Consider the following 14,194-nt stretch of genomic DNA (forward strand, 5'->3'; position numbering starts at 1 on the left):
TGAAATCAACAAAGACTGACAGGTGAGCGCCAGAGAGATTCATTCTGAAGCATTTGAGAGCAACCGTATGCAATTTTATTTAAGTGATAAACTGACAATACACAATTCCCTGGATGTGATGTATGCACTGGCAGAACATACATAGAAAGCGATACAGTTTCAGAGCAATTACAGTAGTATTTATCATTTTTCACAAATAAACAAAACATAAAATTCTGATCTCATATAAGACATTATTGTACTCCCAGCAATCAAAGACACACTGTAGCTCTAGCCATGACATGGGTGTGCTTCTATTAATTATAAACATATAATGCTCATAAGAAATAACTACGAGCCTTAAAAAAAAATATACCATAAATAGGACATAGGAAATGACGAGCTAAATGTCCAAGTCTTGCTTTTCTGCTGGCTATTCTTTTGGTTCTTCTGCTTGAAGTGTCTGCATTGGAAATGAGAAACATGCTGTGCCTATGTCTCCACACAATCATTTCCAACAAATGTCTACCGAACATAAAATACAACATATACAGTATATCATATCTCTCAGCAAATAAACTTGGAATCAAAACAGAAAATCACAAATTAAGACATTGTCTATGTTTTGCTTGTTGTCTGTGCAGCATCTATCCGGATGCTAACCTATAATTTCTCTGAATTTGTCAAAAAACTACAAATGCCTTTTAACCACATCCCACTGTTTATTTATTACCTACTGTATTTGTTTTCATCAGCAGGTCATTATATACTGGATGCGGTGGACAAAACGTGGTAAAATATGTATTTATCTATTTACAGTATTATGTATCTATTTATGTATTCACCCTTCCTGCCAAATGCATCATTTTGTGAATTTAGTCATTCAAAAAAATGCAGACTCATTCTTCCACTCCATATCCACGCTAGTCTCAATGTCTTGCCTCACATCTGAGAGTGATATTGTGTAGTTCTGCACAATGTCCTCCGCCATCCTCACTGTCCCTCGCTGCCAGACCTACAGCACATGGTCAGATATGACACTGTCGAGGTGGCTCGTTTGTGTGGAGAGGGATTTTCGACTCCCTGTGCTGGCCGTCGCCCTCGCGCGCTGCTTCCCTCCGCTCTGCTGGCGACCGTAGCAGTGGCAAGAGAATGCTGCTTTAAACTCCTCACGAAATTTAGCTGCGGGAACAACCAAGGAAAAAAATAAAGGCTTGGGGGGTGCTCTTTGAACCACAGAATAGCTAAATATGTCTGGTCAATTTATCTTAAAGCTCAGACCTTCCATACTTAACACAGTTCTTTCAAGGCAAAGGAAAAACTAAAATGTCCATGAGATAATTAAGAGGGAATACTGGAAATAATTACTGGGGACTCTTCTGAAGAATTAACAATGAAGCTTTGAAGTCTCTTTTTTTTGTAGAGAACCTTCCTTATAGCAACGGTTACAGATGGTATGGCGAACAGCTTGGACTGTAATGCACTGTTGTGTCCAGTAGAGGGGGCTAATGTCTGCAGGACAGCGCATGCCAGAAAAAATTGAACTCACCACTGAGAAAATTATAAACGATGGGATTTGCTGCACTGTTTGCATATATCAGCCAGTGGGAGATGGTAAACCAGGCATACACAGCTTCTCTGTTGTTTGTATATTCAAATGCCCCAAAAACCCTGAAAAAGAAAAACACGCAGAGGAGTGAACATACAGTATTTTAGGGTGTAACTGCAACCTGTGAACGGCCCACCTGAATCTGACACCCAACTTAATCACACTGCGAATCAAGCTGTGAAGATGACTTAAGCTGTACACTGCTCCCTGGGACATGGATTCGAGCAGAGAAATGGTATTTCACGACCACAAAGCACTCTGAAGACTCATGTAAACACTCCTATGTTCATTCTCAGCATCTAGAAGTCACTTAGCATGGTATTGCTATTTAATCAACCAACCACCCGAGCAGTCAACCAACCTCTTCATGACATTGAGGATGCTGATAGGCAGGTAGCAGAGTGCGAACACCATCAGGACCACGATCAGCATGCGAGCGGTCTTCCGCCGGGCTTTCACCTGCTTGACCTCTGCCGTCACCGTGCTGGTTTTCACCTTGACAGATGGACCAGAGCCCGACGCTAAGGTGGTACACTGCAACGAGTGCCACTTCCTTTGCACTCCTGAAGACGTTCCTGGAATCTGTTCAAAAAAAGAAGTGGGGGGGGGGGGGTAAAGCCAAGTTTAGACACTCACTGAGTTTTCTGCTTTCAAAACTGTGCTTCTTTACAGATACATTTGGACACTCTTAAGGCCCAGAGCTTTTGATTCTGGCATACTCTCAAACACCGTACCTGCTGACACCAAAGCTTGTGGCAAATTTGGATGTACGCCAGGACCATGAGGCACAGAGGAGCAAAGTATGTGATGATAAAAAAACAGGTGTGGTAGACCTTGGGGTAGATTTCACCTGTGATGGAGAGAAAGAAAATGAATGAATCAATCAGGGAAGCGTACCACACAATACAACAGCATTACCACTGGTGTCTTTGTTGCCTACCTAGCAGCTGCGTTACATTGATTTTTCTGAAATTATTTTTTTCTTCACCCCAGGTATCTATTTTTCAGTTATGTCAACAACAGAGAAGAGGTTTTTTTGCCAGTTAGTTATTTAATGAGACATCATGCCACCTTCGTAGAAAATAATTCTATTAGATTTGCAGTTAGTAAGTGGTGCTCAGATGCAAGGAGCACTCTTTACTAATATGAAATTATTGTATTTGTACTTTTCCTTAGAAGGGCTAATTACTATTTAGCAAGCTATCTTTTATGAATTATTGCTCAGACTCTCAACACTTTCAGTTTAATGACTACCTCAGAGCAACAACATGAAAAGAACTTTTTTCACATTATTCCACATACGATCCTAAAGCAAACCCAATGCTGTCTGGTTTCGATTTTTCAAGTTCATATGCTGTAATTATTGTCAGACAAGGCGTTTGATACGGTTTCAGGGAATTTTTTTTGGGGAGCTTGTATTCGCTTAATAGTGGCTAGCTCTTACAGAGAATACTGTCTGAAGACTGCTACCATAAAAGGTTATTTTGTGTGAATGTCTTTGTCATAGGTTGAATCAATTCAGGATTCCTTTGCTGAAAATTGGCTTCACTGCTGAAAATTGGTTCATTTTGTGCCAACTGTCAATGGCTGAAACTGAAATAGCCTGTCACTGAGTCATAATAGCTTCAGCATTTGGATATTTATTAATCCTTTGAATTGATAGAAATGGAGGAAAACGTTTTTTCGAGTTACGAATCACTTTGTGTAATCTTGGGTCCTATCTCCACGGGAAACTGATATTCTGACAGATGTCACACATGCTAATTTCTACAACAAGGTGACTTGCCTCTCGCCTGATAGCCTGAACGATATCTCCAATATACTTCTAAAGGCTGTATGTAAAAGAGGAATGGAAGATCAACATGGATCTTTCCGGTCTGCCTTGCAGTCTCTTGGGTGTCAATGAGTGGCAGAAATAACTATTCCCTCGGACGTGGAGTCCATCTGCTTGATGTCTGCTATATCTTTCGAAGACTGCTTTATTTTTATGAGGTTCTTTGGATGCCCAGCTTAGCTTTCACCTCTTCAAATTTGCCATAGGCCCCTGAGCTGATAGTTAAGCCCTGTTCTGCGGCCGAGGCTCAAGTGAAGCTGAGTGAAACTGACAACACAGCCGTGACAGCAGACGCCTGGATCAAGTTTATATGCCTAGCATCTTGATTTGTTAAAGTTAACCTCTTCAACTGCACATCTAGACAATATCGAAAACTTGACTCTTGTGCGCATGGCTGTGATCACCCTCTGATATACCACAGGTCACTTCACTGCTGATTGAACCCATAATCTCAGTGAAGCCATCCTGAAACAGACAGCACAGTGTAGGTGCTGATGAACCCATAATCTCAGTGAAGCCATCCTGAAACAGACAGCACAGTGTAGGTGCTGATGAACCCATAATCTCAGTGAAGCCATCCTGAAACCGAGAGCACAGTGTAGGTGCTGCAGAGGTGGTAGAAGCCTGAGGCGAGTTCCTCACCGGTCCAGTGTTCGTCACACACGGTGAAGAGGCTGGTCTTGTTGGTGAGCTCGGGGAACTGGCTGCACTCCATGACGATGGCCTGGGGGATCATGATGATGCAGGACACCAACCAGATGAGGATGATGGACTTGCGCGCCCGCTTGGCCGTGCTCTTGAACATGAGCGGGTGACAGATGGCGTACCAGCGGTCCTGGGCGATGCAGCTCAGAGTCAGGACAGAGACGGACACAGAGATGGTCTGCCAGGAGGGGGGGGGGGAAGTTAACGAGAACAAAAGAAAGAAAGAAAGTAAGAAAGATAGGAAGAAAGAAAGAAAGAAAGAAAGAAAGAAAGATAGTAAGAAAGAGAGGGAAGGGAGGGAGGAAAGAGGGAAGGAAGGAAGAAAGGAAGCAATCAAAGATGCACAACAAAAATAGATCAACATAAAGTAATGAGAACGTGTCCTACAAGTTGAGAACCTTATCCTACTGACTGAATGAGAAACAAAACTTTTCATGGCAAATGTTTGCACATGTACAAAATGTACTGTGTAGTAGTATTAACAGGGACGGTTTACTTGCAAAGGTAGACATTTCTAGCCGAGAGCATGTAGTGAATTAGATTCCAGCTGCCCATCTGTTGGAATTAACAGACATTGGTGTGCTTCTGTCAGGGCGCATGATGACCGCTGGAATAAGCTATGCTGTGGCAAACTCAGACGGTCAGTTTACTATCAAATAAGCAAAGGTCATTATATTCTATGCCTGTCATTATAAAACATGGCACGGGTCAAATTTCTGTAAACAGCTACCTCACTTGTTCATTATAGTGAGTTCCACAAGTAAGTCATTTCTTTCGTTATGATGATGTATCATTCATGTGCGTGTATTTGTTAGTTGGTGAGTGTGTATGTCTCAGCGTGTCTGAGTTAGTTAGTTAGCTTGTTCTCTGGTTGCAATGTTAGACCTCCTTTTCACTTGCAGTTTACTCACAGTCCATAGGCCTTGTGCTGTTGTGGTCCTGCCATACTAACACCATCCTACTGATTCCCACTACTGTATTGTTTCTCTTCAAAGTTTCTGACATCAAAATCTCTACACTGTAATTTCTAACCTTGCGCCATGGGAATAACATAACTATAATTTGCCATTTATCTTCAGAGCAGATTTGAAATGGAAAGTGATTAGTGTAGGTCACTGTCACATTATCAGCAAATCTACACAACTGGTTTTGATGTTGTATTTTTATATCTTTAATAGAGTCATCGTGTTGGTGAAAAATTAAGTTGGTTACATACGCATGCCCTAAATAAAACAAATATTGTTTCTGCATTAGATGTGCTTGTTGACCCAAAGGTAACTGTACATCTGATAACCACAGTGATCAAGCAGATCTTATAAACTGGCATCATACTGTCAATGTATTGCACAAGCTGATTGAATGCTCTGTTTGTTTTGATTAACTTTGCAAGACTATGATGTCAACAGAGACACCCAAGGATCTCTCCGTTGACAGATCTGAATGTGGACTTGTGTCACAAGGAAGTATTGATATTTTCAAGCTCTCCTTGTCAATCAACCCTCGATCATTCAGAGAAATGGCAATCTTAAACAACAAAACAATCATCCAATTCAGCCAGAAAGGGGATAAAACTGTCTCTTTTGTTCGTGGGTTGCAAAAGACCAGGGCACTTTCAGCTCATTACTTGGAGACCTAAAATAAAGTTCTATTGATTTCCATAGAGGAAACCATGGCATTATTGATCCCTAAGTGCCTATCGAGCCTTTAGTGCCTATCGGGCTTCTATTGAGAGAGTTACACTGTTGTTTGTTGTTTCAAACGTTTAAGAGATAACATCAAGGATTTGCACATGTGGTACAAAATAGGTCCAAGCTGTAGACCTAAGTATTTTGTCTAGCAGGGACATGCACAGGAGGGGGCTATGGTTGCTCTGGCAACTGCCCGCTTGCCCTCCTCGACTGAAGTTGCCCCTCAGATGTTTTATTTAAAAAAAAAAATAGTATTACGGCTGCAGAACTTCATGTATGTATAAAATAATCGCGGAATGTGCGTCCAGGGCGTGGTGCCGGCAGGTAAATGATCCCTGACAATTTCAGAGTTTCAAGTGATATAGGCAGAATATGCATCCAGGGGGAGGGGGCGTTGAGGTGGTGACAAAAATTAGGGCAAAGCAACGGCCCTTCAAAATTCCTGTGAAAAAAATAAAAAGTTGTAACCTAGGACATTTCACATCCTGATTATTGGCATGGCAGTACCACTAAAAGTAACACATTTAAAAAAAAAAAATACAAGGGAAGAGTTTAAAAGAAATTCCAATGCCTTTACCTGCAAATATGGAACCACTTTACAAAGGGTGTTCCCGAAGAACCATGTTTCAGTGATGTCCACCACAAGACTTGCCGGTAGACAGATGACGGTGACCAGGATGTCCGCAAAGGAGAGGTTGACAATGAAATAGTTGGTTACTGTGCGCATGTGATGATTTTTCCACACTGCAAAGCAAACTGAAACAAAACAAGCACTGTTATACTTTCTGTGTGAATTGGGAGACTTTCACTTTGGGTTAATTTCATGGCTAGCTAATATTGTGCAGCTTTGTACTCGTAGCAAGAGAGAGAGAGAGGAACAAGACAAGGCTGTCAGTGAGTTATTTTCACTTGAGAGGAAAAATGTATCTGATTCACAGGATATTGAAGACCATTGTATGACTTAAAATTATAATTTAGATTTAATTTAAAATACTGAATATTTGCTGTGCCTAATCAGAGCAATATCATTCTCCTTAATTTATTAATTACTGTTGAATCAAGAATTACTTGGATTTGACAATGAACTGACAGATTAAATGGTAGACTGTTTAAATCCAAAGAGGTAATGCATTCAGTGAAGTCCATCTGTTCATCTAAAGGATATTAATTGTGTGATTGCTATTGCTATTGTTCCAGGTCTTGGTTTGGCGTCTTAAAATGTCCTGCAATTAAGAGCTGGGTGAATGAGAAGAGGTAAAGGTAATTCGTTTCTTGATCAGATAACACTTTAAAACTGAAAAAGAAAATCACTTGCGATTGGTGTCGAATTTTGCTGCCATGATTGCCATTTTGCCAGTCTGTCCATTTCAGGGCTTGCATTTCATTTTTTTTCACCGTATGTGATTTTGGTCTCAACATGCAGCACCTTGCGTCAATTGTTTAGCATGGATATGGAGGTATGGCCCACTGTGTCCCATTTCCTGTCCATCTCTAAGCCTCAAAGCCTCACATGTGCCTGAGGCCAGCCTAAGGTCAATCTGAAGTCTTGTGAGAAAAGCAACAGCCTCCATCCAGCATTCAAATTTATCACCACCATATAAACAACATGACTGAACTGCAGATCTGTTTGCCATGTCCAGACTGATTCGACATGCGTAGGTACACTGGGCTTTCAGGTGACTCGAAGCACCCATGAAATGTGTGCCTCATACAAATGATGTCGCCTCAGAGTTCTCTGGTTGTGGGGAAAACGGCAGGCTGTTTCATTGTAAATTTCAGAACGACAGGTTTGGAACCGATGATGAATGTTGGCTGAGGAAGTGAGATGCCACTCAACCGTCAGGCCCTTTTTTCAAATTACTTAAAATGAGTCACAAATTTACCACACAGATTTCACTAACCGTGGTCCTAAACCTCATCATGCTACAGCCATCTCTTTAAGAGAGGACATCTAATTGGCTTTTCACCTACCTGGAATGGATGTTTAAGAGCAATCCAGCCACCTTTAAATGTGTTAAATTGACCCCAATCATCCACACCTCAACCACACTATCTATTTGGATCAGCATAGGAAATGCTGAAGAGCATGATGAAATTAAATGAAACTTTATAAAGAGAAAAAGGGGAAGACTGTTGTTTCTCCCTTAGATACCACTCTTTCAAATCACTCCCTAGTTCATACGACTTCCTTGTGACGCAGTTGTAGTTGCTGCAGCAGTTTATTAAATGAGTCTATCCTGCTCAGGGTTCCTAGCAACACCTACTGTCAATCAACATCTGGTGCATATTGGTCGGACTAGACACAGCAAATTAACCTCTCTTTTATCCCTGTTATGTTACTGCATGACAATGATGCAAAAGATAAAAGAGCGTGGGTGAGAGATGGAGCTGGGTGGACAGGCGTTTGATTGGATGGATGGAGGGGAGCCTTTTTTCAGCCTCTTTCAGTTTATGTTGACAAACGCACTAACCTGTGCGACTGTGAATTACCTAAATAGACCCCACTGTCTAAAGCAGTGACTGACTGTAGACCAGATTTGGCCCCAGGGTGAGAAACAAATGCCTATTGGGTATCAAGGCAAAGAAGACAAGAGCCAAGCGAGTAGAGCTGCAGAATGTTGGTTGATGATTGACAGATACCGCCAAGATGAAGAGCTAAACTGATGAGCAGTGGCAGCAATTCTGTTTACCACACAGTTCTGTGAGCCCCCTAGGGGATAAAGCAGTACCTCCCACTTTGCATTCATTGGGCAACCTTGTGAGCGGCACTCCTGGAAGACCGTGCAAGGATACATTCCCCGGGAGCATCTCTCTCTCTCTGGAATAAATCAGGACTGGATTTGGCCCAGGTGTGGCCCAGGTGTGGCAGGGAATCATAAGATCCTGACATGCAGTGCTGTGTGCTTCGAACCCCCAAAAAAGTGGAGTTTACACTACTATCAACCGTGTCCATTCCAAATTGCTACATCTATGCAGCACTCAGTTAATGGACTAGGTTGTTTTTTCATGCTGAGAATTACACATATTAATTAGGTGCGATCACAAAATGATTACCATGAAGGGACCTCAGTCAAAACTGTTTTGTCAAAGCTTAATATGTTGACACCTAATGCGAAAAACAAATCTGAATATGGTGGAATATAATGTTTTAATTATTAGCATGTGTGTGTGTGTGTGTGTGTTTGTGTGTGTGTGTGTGTGTGTGTGTGTGTGTGTTTGTGTGTGTGTTTGTGTGTGTGGGTGTTGTACACAGTCTGCATTTGGTAGAGGTACATTATATATATTATGCACCTATATAACGTACCTCTACCAGATGCAGGCTGTGTACAACACCTGTTGTTTCCCTTCCCCTTCTGCCACACAACCCTCCCCCATACCCCCTTTCTATCTCCACCGGCCGACCTCAAGCAGATGGGTCCCCCCTTATGTGCCGTGGTTCTACTTAATGTTACTTCCTGACTAACAGGGAGTTTTCTTGCCCCTGTTACCATTATGCTTGCACTAAGGGGGATAATATCCTATGAAGTTCGGAAGTTGAACCCCCTCCCCCCCCCCCCATAAAAACTAAAAACAAACTAAATAAAATAGCATCAGTAACAACCCTCCCAATGTCTCATTGCATAACTTTGCCAATTATTTGGGTCCATAGTTTAATCATATTTATGTAAGCTTAAAATAGTATTTTTTTTCTAAAGCTGAAGGTCACTAATTGTACCGTTGGTATACCACTGATAAATGTGTTGTTAGTTGTAATGTCCCTGCACGTCCTGCTTGTGACCCCAGCGACAGGCCCCAGTTAATAAGCTATGGGCCATCTACGACTACTCCACACTCCACTACACACGTACGTCATCTACGACTACTCCACACTCCACTTCACACATACGTCATCTACGACTACTCCACACTTCACTTCACACATACGTCATCTACGACTACTCCACACTCTACTTCACACATACGTCATCTACGACTACTCCATACTCCACTTCACACATACTACGACTACTACACACTCCACTACACACATACATCTACGACTACTCCACACTCAACTTCACACATACTACGTCTACTACACACTCCATTACACACATACATCTACGACTACTCCGCACTCCACTTCACACATACATCTACGACTACTCCACACTCCACTACACACATACATCTACGACTACTCCACACTCCACTACACACATACATCTACGACTACTACACACTCAACTTCACACATACTACGACTACTACACACTCCACTACACACATACTACGACTACTACACACTCCACTACACACATACTACGACTACTACACACTCCACTACACACATACATCTACGACTACTCCACACTCCATTACACACATGCATCTACGAGCGTGTCCAGTACTACTTGCATAACGATGCTTTGGGGAAACACACTGAAATTGTTAGATAACGACCTAGGAACTACTTAGGCTAACGATGCTTTTGTAAATCCAGCCATTTCTGCTGCAAGATCCAAGTCATGACAGGTGCGAAACATTCCAATGCCCGTTTTCATGGCGCGGAAAGCGATGCACTAAGAATACTGTCTGGTCATATTGTTATTGGTCTTTAAAATGTGTGGATGCACACATTTAAGTCTCCTAATTATTTCAGTCATTGGGTTCGGTTATTTCCTAGTCCTTTCATTAAAAGGGGACTAGTAAGAGTAAAACTGAGTGTGCATACTGTATGTGCATTATGGTTATACAAATTGGCAGTTGATCACATCATTGGCTTGACATTCAAGCCCAATAACCGTCAACCTGTGTGTCATTTATCAGTGCCACGGCCACCTAACTACTCGTGGAACTATAGTGAAATTGAATGTGCTGGGACACAAACCTGTGGAAATGAATTTGCTCAACTTCTTATGTCAAACCACTTACAATGAGAGGGTGTGCATATGGTGTGCATTTCTTTCCTGAACATACATTTTTGAAATCAATGATTGTGGCACTCCAATGAAATGTAAATGTATATGTTTGAATGCATGTGCATTAATGAGTGATTCACTGACTGCCTTTTCTTTAGAAGACTGAGTTTCATTGTTCTGCTGCTCTCAATGATTAATGCAAGAACTTTAAAACTTACCCAGCGTGTTTCCAATCAGAGAGACAAAGAAGACGATGATATATCCCGCGATCAGAACCCATTCATAGTGCTTAGGCTGTAAGTATTCCCAAATGTCATCTTCGTCTATGTGAGAGTAGAGCAGAATTTCCGTAGTATTAAAATCAGGCGTTGGTGGGGAGGATTCCTGGAAGTCTGAATGAAGTGAGCCTCCCGACATCTTCTCAGATAGAGAGTGAGCTACTTGGGTCTGCGCTCAACATCGCGGGTGACATGAGAAAATTCATGCGCGCTGTCGTATCAAGCTTTTGGGTAACATGACGCACAGGAGCGCACTTCGCATAGCCAATCCGTCACCAGTATTTATACACGTTGATTGTATTATGAGACGAATTCTGATATAGTCCATTGATTGTTTTCTGGACTCATGCAAAGAGGTAATTTGTGTGGCTTGGTAAATTATATCAATATAGTGATCTCTTAATTATTAACAATATCAAAGAAGGTCTATATGCAAAGGTCTAAGGTGTAAAGTTGTAACGATTCAAACCTGTACGTTCGATTTGTATATGTTTGGTGATGGTGGGATAGCGCCTGGAAAAGAACAATATAATTATTTGTTAATTAACCTCGCTACTTCGAATTGGAAAAAAAACAATCACTTCTTCAGTGTTCTCTTGCATATGGCTCACTGGCAAACGGAAATACCGCATGCTTTCCTCGTTACAATGGCTTACACTAAGTGATGATTTTGAGATCCAATTTCAAGATAAAAATGTGCAGGGCCCCCTGGTTTACAAACAAATAAATTACATGAATCAAACCAGCACCACTTAAAGCAAGTGGCAAGAATACGGTGAGATGTATTGGGAGCATCATGCATCACTGTCAAGATACGAACTCTACTAACACAGCTGTAAGATGCCAAAATGGCATGTTGCCTCAAATTATATACAGACAATACAATATTGACCACCCAACTGGAAAATAATTCTGTTTCAATGTTTTTCTATGCAAAGGGCTTCCGCTGTTTTTTCCGTCTTTCCTATCAGTTCGTAATAATTTACATCAGGCTATACGGAGACACTTATCATTGTTTCAGGATAAAACAGTTCTCTATGGCACAAATCTCTATGTGTGAGAGAAAGGACAATGTATACTCCTGTATACAATGCTTTGATCCGGAGGTTTACACTGCTGCACCAGGTTCTTGGAAAGCTGGAGAAAATGACTAATCAATCAATGTCTTCCTCAAACTGTAAGTATCTTATTCTAGGTACTCTAACACTGCCACCCAGGGAGGTTGCACCATCATTTGTCAATGTCCATGGTACGGCCTGTGTCCCCCTCCACGAAGTGTGGGCTCTCAGCCTTGTCTCAAAAACATCAGTGCTAAATGAGTGTGACTGTTGTTTATATGTAGGCTTATTTATGTGTACACGTTATATTTATAAAAACAAACCCATTCATGATTTTTGTCGCGGCCGCTGATCTGTCAACTTGGACCCAACACAATAAGCAGAGATCGAGTAAAATGAGACTGGAGTTTAATGAATCTTTCTATAACGTTAAAGACAGCTAGGCAGAAAAGCATTAGGCTTACAGACACACATTTCGTAATTTCCTGAAAGCCAGCAAAAGGAATAAGACAATAGCCTACCCAATCTAGAGGGTTTACAACAGTCAACCAGAAAAAAACTAATCTGAACACTAACTTTAGGCGCTCACCAGAAAACACCCACAGTTTTTTATTTTATTTTTTATTTTAAACAACGATCCATAACAATGGGCAAAGGCAAAGTCAGGATCTGAGACCTTAAACCAGCATGGCGCCAGAAAAATTAATACATGTGTACATTAATACATTAATACAGGGGCGCGAAAACTAAACGTTGTCCCCGATTAGGAGACAAATCACAGGTGTGTTGGCGGTAGTATAGACGAAACCAGTAACAGCATTATCTAAGTAAAACATGGAGCGGAGTAACAGGAAGCATGGCTCTCTAAACACAATATGAGAGGATATGAACAAAAACACGGATCAGGACCTAGAAGAACAGGGGCCCGGGTGGTGAAATAATAGTTTTTCTTCACTTTTAAGGGACCAATATGTAATACATTTACTGTACTACTAAATAATCAAATGGACATGCTATGTCATCAGAGATTAAGGAACCCTCCTACACTGAAATACAAGTTTCTCCAACAAAAATGCTGCAGCCAGTATATATAGCGGTAGATATGTTTGTGTTTTGTTCTGTGTGATTCTGCCCACCCCTGGTTGCTAGGTAAGAACACAAACATAGTGTGCGACAACCATGAAAGTAAGGAAACAAACTGGACCAACAGAGATAATGTTTGATTCTATCAGATCAAAAAAGCCTAGGCATCATTCTTAAAAGCTGCATGACTAGAGATGTAGTAAAATGCGACAGATGCCGAGTTGGCTAATTTTCTGCTAAACAGTTAAGCATTGATGGATTTTTACTCCCAGTAGCATAAAAAAGTAATTAAGTCCATTAGACTGCTGTGCAGTGTGAATAAGAGTCTGCTATATTTGCACTGTGCTGCTCAATATGTCTGTGTAGCAGTTTTAGACCACAAGTCAATAAAGTGTCAATATTCAGCATCACCTATTTTCTCGAGGTGAACCAGACCTGTTGATGAAATGCCTCATAAATGTAACATGATGTGTGTTATGTATTTTCATGGATGTCAATCACTTTAACTTGACAGGTGAGCCCTTGCAGGATTCACTCGACACTGGCACGTTCTTCAGGCTGCAACATGAAGGAACAGTAGGCTACTATTCGGATATCTAAGTGAAATACATTTTTACATGATCTGTTAAATTGAGCTATATGTTATCATTAAAGTGGCATTATGCAGTAAATGTACTTCAGGGATAGGGAAAGGATAAGTTTTACCTTAAAATAACAGCTTTAAAAAAATTGGGGCGCTACAATGACTCATAATATGGAGAATCGCTTCTGTGCCATTGCCATACCAGGGTCCGTAGGCTTATTACTGCGTTATGTAGGTTTGCCTGAAGCCGACCGGTTTCTACTGTCTGCCAAACTAGTAAGTAGCTTATTTGCCGTCTTCCTTTGTCTTGTTTTGCACTTTCTTGATGTTTGGCTGTGCTGGGGCAGTTGATGACCAACTAGTTTGTCATAATGTCAAAGTAAGCACATTTCAAGAGGTTTCGCTAGTTTTAGCCGCTAGCATCTCGTTAGTGATTAGCAACTCTTCTGTTATGCTGCTTTAATGGGGCCTGGAAA

The 14,194-nt window shown here is 41.3% G+C and overlaps 1 protein-coding gene across 1 annotated transcript; it reads right to left on the reverse strand.

The window, feature by feature from the left end:
- Positions 1-994: 994 nt before the first annotated feature.
- Positions 995-11,133, reverse strand: hcrtr2 (hypocretin (orexin) receptor 2; the record flags this gene model as incomplete). Its single annotated transcript, XM_080848573.1, has 7 exons — positions 995-1,161; positions 1,529-1,650; positions 1,950-2,170; positions 2,323-2,438; positions 4,065-4,305; positions 6,393-6,571; positions 10,935-11,133. The coding sequence occupies 7 exons, from the start codon at positions 11,131-11,133 to the stop codon at positions 995-997; spliced, it is 1,245 nt and encodes a 414-aa protein (XP_080704699.1).
- Between the last annotated feature and the right edge of the window lie 3,061 nt (positions 11,134-14,194).

The sequence above is a fragment of the Sprattus sprattus genome, assembly GCF_963457725.1.
Source record: "Sprattus sprattus genome assembly, chromosome: 12".
NCBI lineage: Eukaryota > Metazoa > Chordata > Actinopteri > Clupeiformes > Clupeidae > Sprattus > Sprattus sprattus.